An 18,916-nucleotide genomic window follows, 5' to 3' on the forward strand; every position below is an offset into this window, starting at 1 on the left:
AAAAAAAAATCATGGTTTGGACTAAGTAGCTTCTGTGGGACCCTTCCAACTTTTTTGTTCTATGAAATCACTGGAGACACCAAAGTTTGACTAATGTGCTGGGTGACTTTTAAATGGACTGGTACCCCAGCTAGATGGTAGTGGTAGAACACTGGACTAGAGTCAAGAATGTCTGTGTTCAAATCCAGCCTCAAACACTTCCTAGCTATGTTATTCTAGGCAAGTCACTTAACCCTGTTTGCCTCAGGTTCCTTCTCTGTAAAATGAGTATGTTGACCAAGAAAACCCCAAAAAAGAGTCATAAAGAGTCAGACATGACTGAAAAAAATGACTGAACAATACCACCACCACCACAGGTCACCACTATAACTCCCTTAAAGACTTCAAGTGGTGGAGGGTCTTAATATTTTTTATTGTCCTGGGCCTTTTGGTGGTATGGTAAAACTTATAGAGCCTTTCTAAGAATCATTTTTTTTTAAGATTTTTCAAGTCAATGGGTTAAGTGGCTTGCCCAAGGCCACACGGCTAGGCAATTATTAAGTGTCTGAGACCGGATTTGAACCCAGGTACACCTGACTCCAAGGCCGGTGCTCTATTCACTGCTCCACCTAGCCACCCTCATTTTTTGTTTGTTTTTAAAATAGATTTTGTTAATATCTTTTGTTTTTATATCACCTATATTTTTATCCTTTATCATCCCTATATAACCCCCTTATAATTTTTTAAAAAATCATTCAAAAGGGAAGTAGGAAAGAAAAATTCAACGAAATCAAATAATTCATCATAACCAGTGAAATTATGTGTTGTCTACTATGCCTGATGAGCCTTCTCCCTTTTCTCCTGACCCCCCTATATATTTATAAACTTCTGCAAAGTGGTGCACTATGTTTTGTCATGTGTCATTTTCACTAAGAATCATATTTTTAAATAATTGGAGGAAATGCTAAATTTCAATTAGAGGTGAAGGGAAATAAAGATGTAATATCCCCCTGCCCCCATTTAAGCTCTGGATCCCCTGAAATCCATTTTCAAGTCTTTTGTGGATCCTTGGTTCCCAGGTTAGAAATATTTCCCTAATTTACCGATATATGAATTCTATCCCTAGAAATTAGACCTTAGATCAGATTAGTTCCATTTATTGTCTCCCCAGACTTCTAGTTCAGCACCCTTTTGGGGAGATTTGTTTCTTTAGGAAAGATTTATTTAACAAACTACATTTGATACTTTGTACTGTTGCTCATTCTTTCTCTCAAAGATGACCAATGACACGATATCTTCATTTGCTCATGATGTCTTCTATGTGAATTGGATTTAAGGGAGACAGAGCTGCTCAAAGTCATCAACTTCATGCTCTCCTTCAGAGGCATTGAAGTTCAGTGGCAAGACATATATCAAAAAGCCTGGCAATGACCCCGGATACAGTGGGAAACCTTGGCTTTTCTAAATTCAGGTCCTAATTGAGGCAATGCCCTTTCAATGACAGTATAGTTTGTTATAATCCTTGCTTGAAAGGTTCTTTTTTTTTGAAGGAATAACCACTTGTCATCTCATGGTTTTCCATGCTAAAAGTTAAAAAAGATTTGTCTCCCTTCTTGTAATTTTTGTTGTTGCTGTTACAAACTGTTTTCCTAGAATCCTTTGCACACTTTCTTCCTCCAAGATAACAGGAGATTCTTCACAGTCATTCTAAGAATAATTTTAGAATAATACCATATGCCTGTCTAATATCTCTGAAATATATGTAAGGTTGGGCTTTGCTTTCTCTTTATTGATGCAATCAGAATTAAGAATTCCCACTTAGGATAAAGCACCGTCTCTGGAGTCAGGAGTACCTGGGTTCAAATCCGGTCACAGACACTTAATAATTACCTAGCTGTGTGGCCTTGGGCAAGCCACTTAACCCCGTCTGCCTTGCAAAAACCTAAGAAAAAAAGAATTCCCACTTAGCAATTGCTCCCCAACCCTGGGGTTAGCTCCTAAAACCTAGCACAGTTTGAATTCCCCTTTCTTCTCTCTTTTGAGACTCAAGTGTCTCTGTTTTGAAAAAGTTGTAGCCACTGTTCAATCTCCCCTAGATTTTGTGGTAGAGCTGGGAAGGAGGGTCTTCCTAACACTTCTCAAATTCTGCTAGGGAGTTAGTCAATATACCTAGGGAATGACAAACTCAGAAAAGCAAAGTGATTCCCTGAACCCTAAAAAGCCTTGATTTGAGGTTTAGTAGTCTTAACAATTCACTAACAAAATGGGGTGCAAAGGAAAGGTCACTGACCTGGGATTTAGGGGACTTGGATCAAAATCTCAGCTCTGTTACTGTTTGACCTTAGGAAAATTAGTTCCCTCACTTGACTTCAGTTTCCTAATTTGCAAAATTAAGGGGTTAGATGATAACTAAGATCCCTTTCTCTGCATTTTATAATTCTTTCTTTAGCATTCTATATCATAAGGTCACTTCTAACTAGAAAATATTATGTGTCCTTTCTGCTCTGACATTATTTGTTCTAAGGATACTCCCAGTTCTAATATTCTGTATTCTAAGGGCCCTCCCAGTTAAGTTATTCTGTGTTCTATGGGCCCTCCCAATTCTGATATTTTGTGTTCTGAGGTCCTTTGTAACTCAAAAATTCTTTATTTTTTAGTGTGGAATCAAATTAGATGTGTATGTGGGTGAGATGCAGTAAAAGGAAAAATGGAGACAGACAAGATTAAGATTACCAGGTCATGCATCAGGGAAAAGCAGGAACCCAGAAAAAATGCTGTTGGCTCCATCCACTCCCACCAAGGAATTTTTATCATTGACTTCCAGCCAAACAGAATCACCTGCCTGCAGCTTGAGGACCACTCCACCTGTAGTGACCTGGAAGGTGTTGAAGACATAGTCACAAAAGGTCACCACTTTCTCCTTGGCCATTCCTCGGCTTGCCTTGATTAGGATGACACACAGGTTGCCTTTGGAGCTGGCATGGTAGGTGAAATAGTAGAGTCCTGGGGTCCGACAACTAAACTTGCCATTCCGAGGTTCATAATCGCTGCCTTCTCTGGTGATCATACGTTCAAAACGGATGGGCTGCTCCTTCCGCAGTGGAACATGGATGTTCCTCGAGGCAGAGAAGGCTGACTTGGCCATGCTGCCATAGTCTCCAGATTCACCTGGAAGGCCAGGGAATCCCATAGGCCCAGGCAAGCCTTTGGGGCCAGTGGGACCCTTGGGACCCACTTTCCCTGGGTTTCCAGGAATCCCAGAATCTCCCTTTTCCCCAGTTTCTCCTGAATCACCCAATACTCCGGGTAGCCCTGACAAAACAAAGAAAAGGAAGTTGGTTAAATTCATAGATCTGGGGAAGAATCACTTAACCAGGGGCAGCTAGGTGGTGCAGTGGATAGAGCACTGGTCATGGAGTCAGAAGGACCTGAGTTCAAATGTGACCTCAGATACTTAATAATGACCTAGCTGTGTGACCTTGGACTAGTCACTTGACCCCATTGCTTAAATAAAATTTTTTTAAATCTTTAAAAAACCATTAGGGGCAGCTAGGTGGCACAGTTGGGGCAGCTAGGTGGCGCAGTGGATAGTGCACTGGCCCTGGAGTCAGGAGTACCTGAGTTCAAATCTGGCATCAGACACTTAATAATTACCTAGCTGTGTGGCCTTGGGCAAGCCACTTAACCCCATTGCCTTGCAAAAAACTAAAACAAAAAACAAAAACCATTAACCATTTTACACACCTGTAGAAAATGGAATGTTAAGGACAGAAGGGGCCCTCAGTAGGATATCAGATCCTAGTGCATAGATAATCAGAACTGAAAGAAGTTTTTAGAACACAGAATGTTAGAACTAGAAAGGACCTTAGAACTATACAAGATTAGGACCCAGAATGTAGGTCATTCTGAAGAGATATTAGAACAGGGCATATTAGAACTAGAAAGGGCTTTATGATATAAAATGATAGAAAATAAAATTCAGAATGTGGAATATTGGAGTTGGAGCAGGCATAACAATGTAAAATGTAACAGTAGCATTTTAGAAAAGGAAGGGACTTTAGAACATAGAATATTAGGATTATGGATTTACAAATGGAAGGACAAAGATGGCAATGCAAAGCTAGGAAGCTCCTGGAGCTTTTCCTGTTATAACTTTAAATGAAACCTCTACATAGATCTTAAAGTTTCAGGACACACACACACACACACACACACACACACACAGACACAGACAAAGTGAAGCAAGTTCTCAACTTAAGCTATCATGGAGGATCTTCAGTAAAGGTCTGTCTCTTTTGGGTAAGGGGCAAGTAGAGCCCAGCGCAGGTGGGAGCATGGAAAGCCAGGGGGAGGTTCTTAGCCACAGGGCAGCTTAGGTCAAGGGTCAGCAAGCCAGGGAGGCAGCAAGCCAACAGTGAGGGTCAAAACCCCAGTTTGGAAGACAAAATTTGAAGCCTAGGAACATTAGTGCAACAGACAGGATTGAGTTACCCCAACACAGGAAACAAACCACTGAATAGGGGATGCCTTAGCATAAAAGAACAGAAATGGAAGGGTTTTAGGGTTAGGGAAGAATTCCATTCCATAGAATGATAGAACTGGAAAGAACTTTAGCCCAACCCCTTAATGGACAGATGAACTGAGAGTCAGAGAAGGGAAATGATTTGCTCAAAGTAATATAGCAAATTAGATGAGGGGGGTGACAAGGACTCCTAGGTCAACTCTTTTCCCATGATACCATTAATATCCCGGTTGATTGTTGAATTTTTTTTGGAGATTGGAGGGATCCATACAGAGATCATTCCTTCCCCATGCCCCCCCCCCCCAACTACACACCAAATTCTTCAGACCCATGTTCCTTAGGGAGATTATGGAGAGAGAATAAGTTCATGAAGGTTTGGATAGAAGGGAGGTGATTGGGGGAGGGAAATTTTCTAATGATCCAAGCCATAGATATCTTCCATACCTTTCTCTCCCTTTATGCCAGGGCTGCCATCCCTGCCATTGGTGCCAGCCACCCCTGGTGTTCCAGGAATGCCCGGGATGGCAGCAGGCCCAGTGCAAGGGACCTCGGCCAGGGTGACCACAGTCAGGACCAGCATGAGCGACGTCACCAATGCCCACTCCAAAAGTTTCATCTTTCTTTCTGTTTTCTTACTGCTGCCTCCTAGAGGGATGAGAGATACACACACACACACACACACATATTTCTTTGCAGTTAATTGGCTACAGTTCTTTCCTTAGCCCCTCAGGGGACCCAAAGAGCCAGGGGAGAGAATTTAAGATGACTTTCTCTGATTCTAGGATTTTCTGTTAGAAAAGAAAATATCCTCAGCATTACCATCAATAAAAATCAATCAATGAACAGACACTTATAGCTGTGTGCTAAGCACTGGATAGACAAAGAAAGGTAAGGATAGGGTACCTTCTGCCCTCAAGGAACCTACATTCTAGTTGGGAGAGATGCTTTGTAAATAATTGAGTCTAAATAAAATACCTATAGCTGGAAAGACATTTTTGAAAGGGAAGATTTAAGAACCTAGGAAACTGGGAAAGGGTTCCCTTTTAGAAGGTGGGGCTTGACCTGAGTCTTAAAGGAAGCCAGGTGTGTTCAGAGGTGGGCGTGAGGAAGGAGAGCATCATGAGGACCACTAATGCCAAGGAACAGAGACAGATTCTCATGGGTGAGGATTATCCAAGAAAGTCAGTATGTTTGGATTGTGGAATTTGTGGAAGGGAATAAGGTGTAGCAAAGTAGGAAAGGGCTGGGTTGTGAAGAATTTTAAATACCAAACAAGGGATTTGTTATTTGATCTTGGGGATATCCTGGGAATGGAAAAGATCATTTGATCAAACCTGTGCTTTAGGAAAATTGCTTTGGCAACTGAATAGAGGATGGATAGGACTTGGGGTAGGGGAACCAATGAGGATGTTACTGCAATAGTCTGGGTGAGGGATGTTGAGGCCAGAACTGGGGCAGTGACCGTGTAGGTGGAGAGGAGGGAATATATAACAACTGATGTTGTGCAAAAAAGTCTATCTCTAAGATACACCTCATTTTTTTTTCTTTGAGGGACTTAGTCTTAGATCATCTCTCAATTCTGCTGCAGCTTTGAATCCTTTCTATCTTCCAAAAACACAAAAAAAGAGATGAAACAGGAAGTGTCTGCTTGAGTGGATTTTCTGTATCTTTTACAATACTCTAGTTGAATTTGTCCATGAATTTCTCAATAAGTGCCTTCTTGAGTTTAAAATAAAAAGAAAAACACAATTTTCATTAGGTCACTAATTGCCCCAAAGCTTTCAGTGCTCAGACTGTTATTCAAAGCCCTCCAGCTCCAAGTATCATCTCATCCTGATTGTAAGAAATAGTTCTGGACAGTGAAAAGAGGATGTGAGGACTTAGTAGTGACTGAGAATCTAGGCTTCCTCACTTACTAGCTATGGCATCTTAGGAAAAGCACTATGTCTCCTTTGGCCTCAGTGTCCTCATCTGGCAAGTGAAGGAGTTGGATGATATTCCTGACAAGTGGACTAATCTCCCTTTTGAAGACCTCCAGTGATGAATGACTTACTATTTTCCAACATAACCCATTTGCACTTTCTGTATAGCCTGCCTCTCTGAAGCCTCAATCATATGTTCTAATTATTTCTTCTTAAGCCTTCTTCTCATTTTCTTCTTCCTCCTCTTTTGCATCTTTCCCTTCCTCCCATTCCTTCTTCCTTCCTTTTGCAGTCTGTCATCACTTCTATTAGGTGATACTTTATAATCTACAGAATACTTTAAAAGTATTTTTACTATTTGTTGATAGTTTTTCAAAGGCTATCATTTCATATTTAATTCCAAATATAACCATCTTATTTTCTTTTTCCAAAGAGCCCTTGTAATAAAGAATAAAGAAAGGGAGGAAGCTTATTATCAAAACTATATAAAAATTGATCAAATCTATACCCAAAGTCCCCCACCTTCCCAAGAAAAATAAAGAGGAACATTTTTTCATCTTCTTTCTCATCTCATCCTCATCTTCATTCTCAGTCTGGATTTTTTGATTAACTCTCTGTGTACCTTTAAAAAGGTTGCCAACCCTCCTTGACCCCGTTTCCTTATCAGCCAAGTGAGAGGGTCTTGAAGGTCCCTTACAGTTTCAACAGTCTGAGTCAGTTGTGTAATATGTCTGAGAAATAACCATGATGTAAAGAGGCTGTTTTGATGACCCACATTTGAAATGGGTCTAACAGAAAAGCCCTCAGCATAATTACCTCAGGGATAAAGTACAGCCAGGAGAACAAGAGGGAAGAACTAGATTTTGAGTCAAAAGATATTGGTTAGAGTTCTGACTCCCCCACTTTCTCACCATGTAGGAAGGGGAATAAACATCCATCAAGGGCTTACTCTATGTTAACCCCTTTATAAATAATTATCTCATTTGATCTTTCCTACAACCCAAAGTCCCACACCCAAAGTCCTCCTCCTTCCCAAAGAAAATTAAAGAGGAACATTTTTTTCATCTTCTTTCTCATCTCTTGGGCCAAGTTTGATCATAATTACACAGTATTTTTTTGGGGGGGGGGAGGTGGGTGGTTTCCTTTCACATATAAACTTCACAACACCCCTGTGATGAAGGTGGTAAAGGTATTAATGCCCCCATTTTATAGATGGATCAACTGAGGCCAATCTGGAGAAAGAAGAAACAATTTGCCCCAAATCACTGGCTATTTGATACACTAGAGCTTGGGGTCTAGAAGTTCTGAATTCAAATGTAGTCTCAGAAACTTAGCTGTGTGACTCTGGGGCATTCACTTAACCTCTGTCTGTCTCAGTTTCTTCAACTATAAAATGGGCATAAATATCACCTCTAAGTTGATGTGGTTGTAATGATCATATTAGATAATTATTTATAAAGTGGCCGACATAAAGTAAGCCCTTGATGAATGTTTATTACCCTTCCCACATGGATAAAAAGTCGGGGAGTCATAATTCTAACCAATGTCTTTTGCCTCAAAATCAGTTCTTTTTTCCTCTAGTTCTCTTGGCTATATTTTAACCCTGAGGTAATTATGCTGAGGGCTTCTCTGTTAGACCCATTTCAAATGTGGGTCATCAAAACAGCCTCTTTACATTACGGTTATTATGTCTCAGACATATTACACGACTGCCTCAGACTGTTGGAACTGGAAGGGACCTTCAAGACCCTCTCACTTGCCTGATAAGGAAACTGAGTCCCAAGGAGGGACAGTGACTTTTTTTAAGGGTACACAGAGAGTTAGTGGTAAAGTCCAGGATGAGAATCCAGATCTTCTACCTTTCATTTCTCTCTTATTTCCACTACCCCAGGCTTCTATGATGACCAATTATTAATCTCTCTCGATGGGTAGTCCCTGTCTCTTTCAGGAGAGGTCAGAGAGTCTGAGAGTTATAAAACAATAAGATTAAACAGGATTCAGTCATCGGGAGGGCTGGAGGTAGAGTGCTAGAGAAAGAAAAGATTTGTCTTCAGAAGATTTGGAACTGGCAAGAAGAGAGAGACTTCTCAGGAAGCCAGCAAATCTGAGTTCCAACCAAAATGAGAGAGGATGAGAGTAGAAGCAGATAGAAATGCAAAATCCTTTAAGTTAAAGCTAAGGGCGAGTACAGAAGCAGGGATGTGAGAGATCAGTGTCCTAGTCCCAACTCTTCCACTAATTAAATTCTTTAGGTCTCAGTTTCACAGTCTGTAAAATGAGATAATTGACTATGATCCCTTCCATCCCTGATGGGGGCAGGTTCTAAATTCCTTTCCTGATCTGTCATTTTATCTTCTCAAGGTCCTTCCCAGTTCTGAGAGTCTCTGTTCTAAAGTTCCTTCCATTTCTAACATTCTGGTCTCTAGATCTATGAATCAAATGTTATCCTGCCTACTCCCACCTAGGACTCAATATCCTCAAATGTCTGCCCAGCCTACTTCTAACCAGGACTCAATATCCTCAGATTTCTGCTTTGCACAACCAGCTTGGACTCAGTGTTCCCAAATGCATGTCCTGCCTACTCCTGACTAGAGACAATATCCCCAAATGCCAGTCCTGCATATTCCCAACTAGGGTTCAATATCCCCAATTTCCTGCTTAATATTCCCAAATGCCTGCCTCCTACTCACAACTTGGACTCAATATCCCCAAATGCATGCTCTTCCAACTGGAACTCAGTATCCCCATTATGTCACCAAAGCTCATGCTTACCTGAGTAGGTCAGTCCTTTGTAGTTTGAGGAGGTCCCAAGGGTGATAGGAGTCTGTCATTGGAATCTGGTTGTTTTGAGCTCTAAGGGGAAGTTTCCATTCTCCCTCCCTCCCCCCACAAGGGCAGAGAGCCAGGGAGTCTCACACCCCCTTTCCCTTTCCCTTCCTTCATTACTGCTCCATCTAGCAGTTTCAGGTCCTGTTGTGGAAGTCCAATGAGATATTTATAGCAAGTGGACTGACCCTGTGGGTTTGGGGTGTTTAGCTTTGCTAGCTCAGCAGGAGGTGGGCAGTTGTGAAGACAAATAGTCCAGGCACGACTTCCACATATTGACTTCTCTTGTCCACTCATGATCTTCTTCTGAAGGAGATGGGGAAATCGAAACCATTCTTTGCCCTGACACTCCCTTTCCCATCCATGCATAGGAAGCTCCCGTGCTCTGATTTGTATCTGTAGGACTGGTATTCATTCAGGAATAATCCAGAGCAAAAACTTGAATTTAGTAGTTTGCAAATTCTCTTCCCTTGAAACCACTTTTCTTTCTGCACCTTCCCCAACTTAACACCTCCCAAACACATGCTCCAATGGATCCCCTCCTTTGTCCATTGTTCTTAGTAGAAAACTTGAAATTTGCTGATCAGAGAACTATAGAATGTTATAGGTAGGAGAAATCTCAGAACAAAGAATGTCAGAGCTGGGAAGGGACCTTGGAACACAGAATTTCAGAATAGCAAAGGAACTTAGAACATAGAATATCAGCATTGGAAAGGGTCTTATAGTAGAGAATGTCAAAGTTGGGAGGACATAGAGCATAGAAATCATATCTTGGAGGACCCTTAGACCAGAGAACACAGGAACTGGAAGAACTGTTAGAACACAGAAATGTTAAAGCCTTAAGAAACAGCAAGTCAGAGCTAGGAAGAACCTTAGAACACATAATGTCAGCGCTGGGAAGAACCTTAGGACATGGAATGTCAGAGCTGGGAAGAACCTTAGAACATTGAATGTCAGAGTTGGGGGGGGGGGCTTTGAGTTTAGACTGTTAGAACAGAGACGATTAAGAGTTAGAAAGGAGCTTAAAACATAGAGCAGATTGTCAGTTGTAGGAAGGATCTTGGAACATAGAATTTTGAAAGTACAATGAGTCTTAATGAGTATAATGATGTATAAGTATAATGATATATAATGATGCATAAGTATTAATGATGTATAAGCCTCACAACACAATGGACAAGGAATTACTCTGTTCAAACATTTCCTAGACATTAGTTGTGTGATTCCAGATAAATCATGTAACCTTACTGTTCCTCAGTTTCCTTAGGAGTAAAATGAGGCAGTTCAACTAAATGATCTCCTGGGTCCCATGCAACTCTCAATCTATGCTTCTATGGAAGAGTTGAAGGTGATTTAATAAATAGAGTGTAGAGTTGAGGAGTTGAGCGAAGAGAGAATGAACCAGACAAAGAGGGAGTCAAGGAGGGGGATGTGTCCTGAGAGAGATGATAGAAATATGGAGGATTCCATGTATCACATTTTGACTTGGAGACTCAAAGCTTCCCCTTGAGTAATGGCTTCCTCCCCCTCCCCTTTGACTCCTAACAAAGTTATCCCAGATCCCCATTTTTCTCTCCTCCCTACCTCTCCCTTTCCACCTTTCCCTAACTGTTCCAAAACCTCCTCACTCACTAAACATCCAGTATTGCCCTTGGTTCTAGCAAGGGAAGAACATCAGGGTGGTCAGATCAAGGATTTATTCCAGAAATTCAAGGACAGCTTAGGTTAGGAAACCTAATGGTCACCATGGTCTACAGTACGCAAATCTATTCAACATCAAAGGCTTCTACAGAAGCCCAGAGATTGCTGAAGCTCTCAGGGCTATGGCAACTTTCTTATACTTTGTTACTGAACAATGGGAATGAAGGGAAAAGAAAAGGAAAAGGGAATATGATTGTTAGAATATTAGACTTCAAATGGCTCTCAGAAGACAAAATGTCTGAGCGGGGAAGGAAGGCCCTTAGAACAGAGAATAAAAGATTATCAAACTGCCTTCTTTAGGGGGGAAGTGTACGGGGAGGGAAGGGAGGGTAGAGTAGGGGAAAAACTGTAAAAATTCAAAACCTTGCAAAAAATGATAGGTAGAAACTACTATTGTATAGAATTGGAAAACAAATATTAATAAAAAAATCACACTAGAAAAAGAAAAAGAGGATGTCAGAAGTGGGAAGGTCCTTAGAACCCAAAATATCAGAGCTGGGAGGGCTCTTAGAACAGAGAATGTCAGAACTGGGACAGTCCATAGAACATGGAATGTCAGATCTGGGAGGGTTATTAGAACAGAGAATTCAGAACTAGGAGGGCTCCTAGAACTCAGGATGTCAGAGTTGGGAGGGACATCGGAACACAATGTATTAAGAGACAAAGTACTTTCCTGGAAAGAATGCAAAGATTTGGAGTCAGTGGACCTTGGTTTATGTGTTTGTTTAGGCATTTCCTACTTTTGTTACCTGAGTTAAGAAACGGACCCTCTCTGTTTCTCAGGTTTCCCGTCTACACTGTGAGGGGCCCGTTACATAGAGAAAAGCTAGATCAGGTCTCTCCATGAACATATCCTGAATGTGTGGCCCTAATTAGGCAATTTCCTTAACAACTTAGTGATCTAGGCGGTCATCTGAAACTGTATGTTGCAGTGTGTTGATCAGCTTCTCAGCTGGAAATCCCTTGTCCCATTAGAATGGCAGATCCAGTCTCTCTCTCTACCTTAAAAGAAGAAGACTGGATGAGCTGGTCTTTAAGGGTCCCTTCCTTTCCTAAAATTGATGCTGCTCTGGGGATGATGGCTTTCTATGCCCAAGAGTTGAAGGAATGACTTGTCAGATCTGGAAGGGACCATAGAGCAACCATTTGGGCCTACCCTTTTTTTTTATAGAGGAGAAAGCTAAAGGCCATTAGATGCAGTGATTAGAGCACTGGGCCTGGAGTCAGGAAGATCTAAATTCAAAACTGGCCTCAGATACGTACTAGCTGTGTGATACTGGGCAAGTCACTTTACCTCTGTCTGTTTCAGTTTCCTCAACTGTAAAATGAGTAACTGTAAAATAATCACATCTACCTCCCAGGATTATTGTGATGATTGAATGAGGCAATATTGATAAAGCACTTAACTTGGTTATTGGTTCATAGTAGACATCATATAAATGTATATTTTCCTTCCCTGGTATCACGCTGCTCCTCCAAGGTTGGACTAGAATTCAGATCCTCTTACTCTTTGACTTTTTGGGGAGGCAATCAGGATGAAGTGACAAATCCAGGGTCACCAATTTGAGCTCAGATATTCCTGCCTCCAGGATCAGTGTTTTATCCATTGCACCAACTAGTTGCCCCCTCCCTGAGTAAGTTTTTTAAAAATGACCCAAGAAGCTAAGATCTTTCTGGTTTACTGAGCTGATGGATCAGGGTTCTCTTGCAAGGTGCTGAATGAGTTTTAGAAAACATTCTGTGTGTCCTGGCTATTGACCAAATGCTGGCTAATGTGCACAGCAGGGAAGAACAATGATCAGATGCTTTAATTAGACCTTGTTAGTGATTCTGTGATGATGGATGAATCATGCGTTAAGTGAGCTCTCCTGTGGAGGACAAGATTCACATTCAAACAAAAGCATAGGGGCTGAACTTGTGAATTCACTGGTTTAGGGAACTCCCATGTGAGGTTATGCCCTCCACAAGTACTGATTGGTTCTCACTTTGCATCTTGATGATGATGATGATGATGATGATGATGATGATGATGTTTGTTTTTGAAGAAGGCCATGATAGCAGAGAGATGATGTCAAGAAAAGCATGTGCATGTGGATTGGATTTGAGCGAGGGGGTGCTGTATTAACTCATCCATCTCACTTTCTTCTCCAGAGCCATCTGAGTCCAGTGGTCATATATTAATCAAGACACCGGGAGATGGCCCTGGATATGAGGCAATCAGGGTTAAGGGACTAGATGAAGATCAGGTAGTTAATAACTGTTAAGTGTCTGAAGTTGAATTTGAACCCAGGTCCTCCTGACTACAAGGTCAGTGCTCTTCTATTCACTTGTGCCTCCTGGCTACCCTATGCATCTTATATTCTTAGAGAGTTGCCTATATTTCTGAGAGGTTTTTGACTTGTCCAGGATAACACCAATATGTGTGTGGGAGGAGAGACTTCTTGACTTCTAGGCTGGCCATCCTTTCACATTCAAATATTTTATTTTATTTTATTTTATTTTTTACTTTTAGGATTTTGCAAGGCAAATGGGATTAAGTGGCTTGCCGAAGGCCACACTGCTAGGTAATTATTAAATAGTGTCTGAGACTGGATTTGAACCCAGGTACTCCTGACTCTAGGGCTGGTGCTCTATCCACTATGCCATCTAGCCGCTCCCTACATTCAAATATTTTAAAACACATTTTCAATGACTTTGAATCCTAATATGTTTAATGAAAGAAGGAGAAACAAAAACCCATAACATGCATCTTCTGAAGAATAAACCAACAAACAAATAATTCTCTTTGACATTCAAGGGCTTTTAGTGATTTCTGGGATGACTTTCCTGAAGGCTTAGGACTTCTAGACATCATCAGCATGACCAAAATTTGTTGAATACTACTGCATCCAAGGTACAGTGTTGTAGGTTCTGGTCATGGAGGCAAGACCAGTGCATGATCAGTTAGCAAAACCCAGAGTAATCTATGCTCAAAGTTAAATATGGGAAGCTTATACATGAGCAGGAGAGATGAGACTAGAAGGACTCAGTGGATAGAAAGGAAAGAAGAATCTGTCAATCAATCAAAAAGCATTTATTAAATTTCTACTGAACGTCAGATCCTGGAGATACAAAGTAAAAAAATGAACCAGCTCCTGCCCTCAAGGAGTTTCCATTCTATTTGTAGGATAAGGGTCACGAGGCTAGCAAGGCAGGAAGAAAGCCTTGGGAGATGATGGATGGAAAGAAGGATGAACAAGAATTCTTAGTCTGGGAAGAGCAGGAAGCCAGAGAAGACACTATCAGAACCCTCTGTGCCAACCATACCATTAAAATCGTTGACCTCTAGCCACACCTCCTGACCCAATTTTACTCGGAGAAGGATTCCACCTGAGGTGACCTGCTTTTTGTTGGATAAATGATCACAGAAGGTGGACTGTTTGGTACCACTCAGAAACAGGGAGAGGCACAAGTTGGATGTCTGGGATGCATAATAGACAAAGTAATAGAGGCCTGGCACTTTGCAGGTGAATTTGCCCGTGGTCACATCATAGTCTCCCTGAGGGTTGGTGATGACTGTATTGAACCTGACCAGCTTATTGGGCTCTGGGTGCTCCTGGGTCTTCCGTGTCACTGAGAACACTGACTGGTACTTCTGCTTGTATTTTCCAGGAGTACCTGGACTTCCTGGTGAGCCCTGGGGGCCTTGATCACCAGGGAGCCCCTCTGGTCCCATGGGTCCATTCTTCCCAGGGTGACCTGGGAGTCCTGGTTCTCCCTTCTGGCCCTTGGGTCCACGTGTCCCAGGAATGGCTGGTATCCCTGTGGAAAGAAGAGACATTTCAGAGGGAACATCTCAAACTGGAGTTCAATCAACCCATTGACAAAATTTATTATACAGAAATCATATGACAAATAGTATATTAGGGGTCGGGAATACAAAGACAAAAGGAAAATGGTACCTCTGAACCTCAGTGTTATAATCTATATAATGGGAAGAATAATATTTATACTGTCTACCTCAATTGGTTGTCATGAGGAGGATGCGGTTTAAAAACCTTATAATAATAAAGTCCTTCATTTCCAAAGAAGACCATGACGTCAGACCACAAAAAAACAAGTGAACTAAATTTGAGTGAGGGGGGGCTGTGCTAAGTCACCAGCCTCACTTTCTTCTCCAGAGTCATCTGGGTCCAAAGGTCTGATATGGACCAAAATGACTGGAGATGACCCTGGAAGCCAGGCAGTTAATGTGAGGATTAAGTGAATTGTCAAAGGTCACACAGCTAGTAAATGTCTGAGGCTAAATGTGAACTCAGGTCCTCCTGACTTCAGGGCAGTATTCTTTCTGCCCACTGTGTCATCTAGCTGCCCTATTTATAAACTTTAATCTATTATATTATATATATGCTATTACTTTCTCAGAATAAATTAATAGAGGCATTACTTATGATTAAGAACTATAATAATAATAATCCATAATTCACATTCTTATAGTGTATAAATTATAATGCATAATTTACATTCTTATACTCCATACACTCCTTTGGTTTACTAAGTACTTTCCTCATAATGTTCCTCTGAGGTAGGCATTGTAAGCCTTCTGGTACTCATTGTACAAAAGAGGAAACTGAGACTAGAAAGGATTAAATGCCATGCCCAAGGTTCCACATCCATTAAATTCAAGTCTAGTACTCTTACTATAAATGGGGATTCTTGCTTACATAGGGATTTACTAGAACCACCTTTCCCCTGACTCCTTTCAACTTTTGAGATACTGTGATTTTAGGAGACTTCTTACACATGTTTACCTCTCATTAGGCCCCTCTCAGAAGTGTGTGTCTCTCTTTGCTCCTTCTCTCCAATTCTACTCATCCTCTAGGGCTCAACTTCAGCTTCACCTCCTCCATAAAATCATTTCTACTCACCACAACTCCAAAGGAATTCTTGTCCTATGCATCTGCTGTCTGCCCACATGACTTTACTCACATTTTTCCCCCTCCTTTCTGCTTTTTGAAACTTCATGAGTTTTTTTTGTTCAAATGTTGATGTGGATTAGCTTCCCAAAACAATACTCTCCAATAAGCCCTAAAATAAACTTGTCTTCATTTTATATACATTTAGTAGATATATATGCGCACCTTTTGTTTGTCCTGATAGAATATAAACTTCCTGAGAGCAGGAATGGTTTTCTTTTCTTTTTGGATCACCAGTGCCTACCTCAGGACCTGGCTCAAAGGGACCATTAATAAATGCTTGTTGGCTAATTTATTGATTGAAGTCAAGGATCTTTGAATTCTTTGTATCTCCCAAAACATCTCAGAAAGCCCTAGGTGCTTAGTAAGACATCAATAATCATTAGCAATCATTCCCATTTCTATGGCACTTTTAGTTTACAAAATATTTTCCTCAGATCCTCATAGGGTTACCTGTGAGATACTGGGTGAAGGGAGTGTGAGGAATAGTTTCCCATTTTACAGATGGGGACATTGAATATTGGAGAGAAGAACCTACTTCCTTGTCTAGAGTAACCTGGCTCATAAGAGGCAGAATCAAAACTGGACCCAGATTTTTTGGATACAAATCCAGAATTCTTGCCAATATCCCATTACTGCCTACCTAACCTTTCTATCAAATGGTGCAAAGGAGGGATTGTCTTAGATTTAGAAGGATTGTGCTTGAGTTTTGGCCTAGGTGCTTACAAGCTCTATGACCTTAGAGAAATCACTGCTTCTCCATTTGTAAAATGGAGGGAATAATCCCTGTATTATCCATTTTGTTTTGACAATATGCTTGTAGATCTCAAATGGGACTTGTTAAAATTATGAGAATACCAAATTGCTTGTCCTCCAATACTCAGAGAAATCCCCCCTCGGTCCCCATTCATTTCCCAATATGCAACTGTTCACCATAGTTCAGTTACAGGAAGGAAATAGGACAGGACTAGAAGCCCATCTCTAGACTCCTTGACCAAGATGTTCATTCAATTCAACAAGCTTTTATTAAGTACCTACTGTTTGCAAGGTCCTGTACCAGGATTTGGTAATCCAAAGGTGTAAGGAGGCATAGTCTCTGCCTTCAAGGACCTCAATTATAGTCATTTATTGAAGATATGCCAAGTACACAAATGCAAAGCAAAATGGGGCAGCTGCCAAATTGCTTTGGGAATACTAGAAGTGGGGGGAACCCTAAACTTTCTCCAGGTAGATGCAGTAACATGCATATATAGTTCCCCTAGGGTACCCTCACATCCCCTTATCCTTAGTCTCCCATGAACATGTACAAAGAAATACCTAGCATCTTAAACATTTAGGAGGGTAAACATGCAGACAGAGAACACAGGAAAGTGAGTAGAGGGGTTTGAACCTGGAGTCAAACTTTTTAACTCCTCACTAAGACATTTACCAGCTATGTGACCCTGGGTAAGTCATTAACTTTCCTGAACCTCAGTTTCCCCTTCTGCAAAATGAGGGAAATAGCAGCCACTTTCCTAGGGTTGTGCAATTCAAAAGAACACACTCATAAACACAAGTATAAATACACATTCTATCAGACATATATACACACACAGAGTCCTCCTCACCACCCACCTCTGCCAAGAAGAGAGGGAGATTCATTTTTTCATCTTGTCCTTTTGGCCAAGTTTGTCAAGTTTCTCATTTTATAGGTGAACTACCTGAGACCTACAGTAGAGAGTTTGTGACGTAATGCCACACAGTCACTGTAGGGTCTAGATCTCATATCTAAGGCCTCTGACCTCTTTCCTGCAGCATCTCCCATTAGCAAGGGACTACTGTATATTGGGGCAAAGCCCTCTTGGACCCACAGTACCCCCTTCCCTCCACTCTCACTCCTATCTCTGTTGTTCCCCATTTAGTCCCTTTCCTTAGGCTGGCAGGACTCACCTGGTTCCCCTTTGGACCCCTTCAGCCCATCTCTGCCATCCTTCCCTGGAATCCCAGGTAAGCCAGGCATTCCAGGGATCCCATAGCAGCTGGAGACTGGGTCAGCCTGGGTCCCTCCCAGAAGGACCAATAGGAACAGGAGCTGATTCAGGCTGTGGCCCTGAGGTGACTTTATGTCCATCCTGTGGAAAACCCAGCACACATGAAAGAGGAAGAAACTTCTGGGCTCTCTCTTTCTTCCTTTGGAGAAGAATATTTTCTTACCCCAGACAATAACTGAAAGGGATACAGGCATTGGAAAGTCAAGATGAAAGCCCAGTTGACCATAGCCAGGCTAGATGTGGGTCATCCCTTCATTTACTTACCTCTGACTTCCTCCCTCTTGGTCCTACCCTCTAGAAAAAAGGACTTTCTCCCTGAGTTCAGGCTCTTAAGATGGGATCTATTTTCTTTCCCATTTCCATCTTTCCAGCCCTTCCAACCTAATCCTTTTTCTCCCCATTCAGTCCTATGTTCTGTTAGATTCTTAGGAGTCCCTGAGCTATGTCTTGGGGTTATGGGAGTGATGGTTATATCTGGAACACACAGAACTGTCAAAATATAGTAAAGTCTGGAAGGGATTTTGTTTTAGCACATAGAACGCCAACATGGGAGAACCTTAGAACATACAATAATTTGTCAGTTCAGAGAAGGATCTTAGAATAGAGATTATTGGGGCTGGAAGGGTGGCATAGAGAGAAATTAGAGATAATTTTATGAACGGGAAAACTCTCTCTCTTCCCCTTTTCTCTCTCCCTCTCTGTTCCCTCGACTCCCTCAAGATAGTTACCCTAACCAAGTCAACCCTGGGAAAATAGTGGGTGGGAGAAATCCCGATCTCACCTGGGGGCTGCTGTCTCTTGGGATGAAGATGTGAGATGGTCCCAGAAGTAGTGCTTTGGTAGCCCCTGCTACTCTCCTTGGAAAGGAGGAGGAAGTCTGATCAATGGGGGAGGGATGGGAGCACCAGGACACCATGTCCTATCTCCCTCCCCCTCATCTCCTCCCTCCCTCTTTCTCTTACAGATTTCACATCCTCTTTT

The 18,916-nt window shown here is 41.6% G+C and overlaps 2 protein-coding genes across 2 annotated transcripts; both read right to left on the minus strand.

Moving 5' to 3' along the window:
- Nucleotides 1-571: 571 nt before the first annotated feature.
- C1QB (complement C1q B chain) lies at nt 572-9,354 on the minus strand. Its single transcript, XM_074218178.1, has 3 exons — nt 9,196-9,354; nt 4,946-5,146; nt 572-3,291 (listed from the first exon to the last, which is right to left on the minus strand). Exons 2-3 carry the CDS (start codon nt 5,115-5,117, stop codon nt 2,717-2,719), a joined length of 747 nt encoding a protein of 248 aa, XP_074074279.1. The 5' UTR covers nt 5,118-5,146; nt 9,196-9,354; the 3' UTR covers nt 572-2,716.
- A 4,648-nt stretch (nt 9,355-14,002) lies between these two features.
- On the minus strand, nt 14,003-18,837 carry C1QC (complement C1q C chain). Its single transcript, XM_074218179.1, has 3 exons — nt 18,717-18,837; nt 17,835-18,016; nt 14,003-14,751 (listed from the first exon to the last, which is right to left on the minus strand). The coding sequence occupies exons 2-3, from the start codon at nt 18,013-18,015 to the stop codon at nt 14,195-14,197; spliced, it is 738 nt and encodes a 245-aa protein (XP_074074280.1). The 5' UTR covers nt 18,016; nt 18,717-18,837; the 3' UTR covers nt 14,003-14,194.
- Between the last annotated feature and the right edge of the window lie 79 nt (nt 18,838-18,916).

This window comes from Macrotis lagotis, chromosome 1 (genome assembly GCF_037893015.1).
Source record: "Macrotis lagotis isolate mMagLag1 chromosome 1, bilby.v1.9.chrom.fasta, whole genome shotgun sequence".
Classification (NCBI taxonomy): Eukaryota; Metazoa; Chordata; class Mammalia; order Peramelemorphia; family Peramelidae; genus Macrotis; species Macrotis lagotis.

Coding starts and splice junctions, on each gene's coding strand:
- C1QB (XM_074218178.1), bottom strand. CDS start 5,117: ATGAAACTTTTGGAGTGGGCATTGGTGACGTCGCTCATGCTGGTCCTG. Junction 3,292..4,945: donor TGGCATAAAGGGAGAGAAAG/GTATGGAAGATA, acceptor TTGTTTTGTCAG/GGCTACCCGGAGTATTGGGT.
- C1QC (XM_074218179.1), bottom strand. CDS start 18,015: ATGGACATAAAGTCACCTCAGGGCCACAGCCTGAATCAGCTCCTGTTC. Junction 14,752..17,834: donor GGGGTCCAAAGGGGAACCAG/GTGAGTCCTGCC, acceptor TTCTTTCCACAG/GGATACCAGCCATTCCTGGG.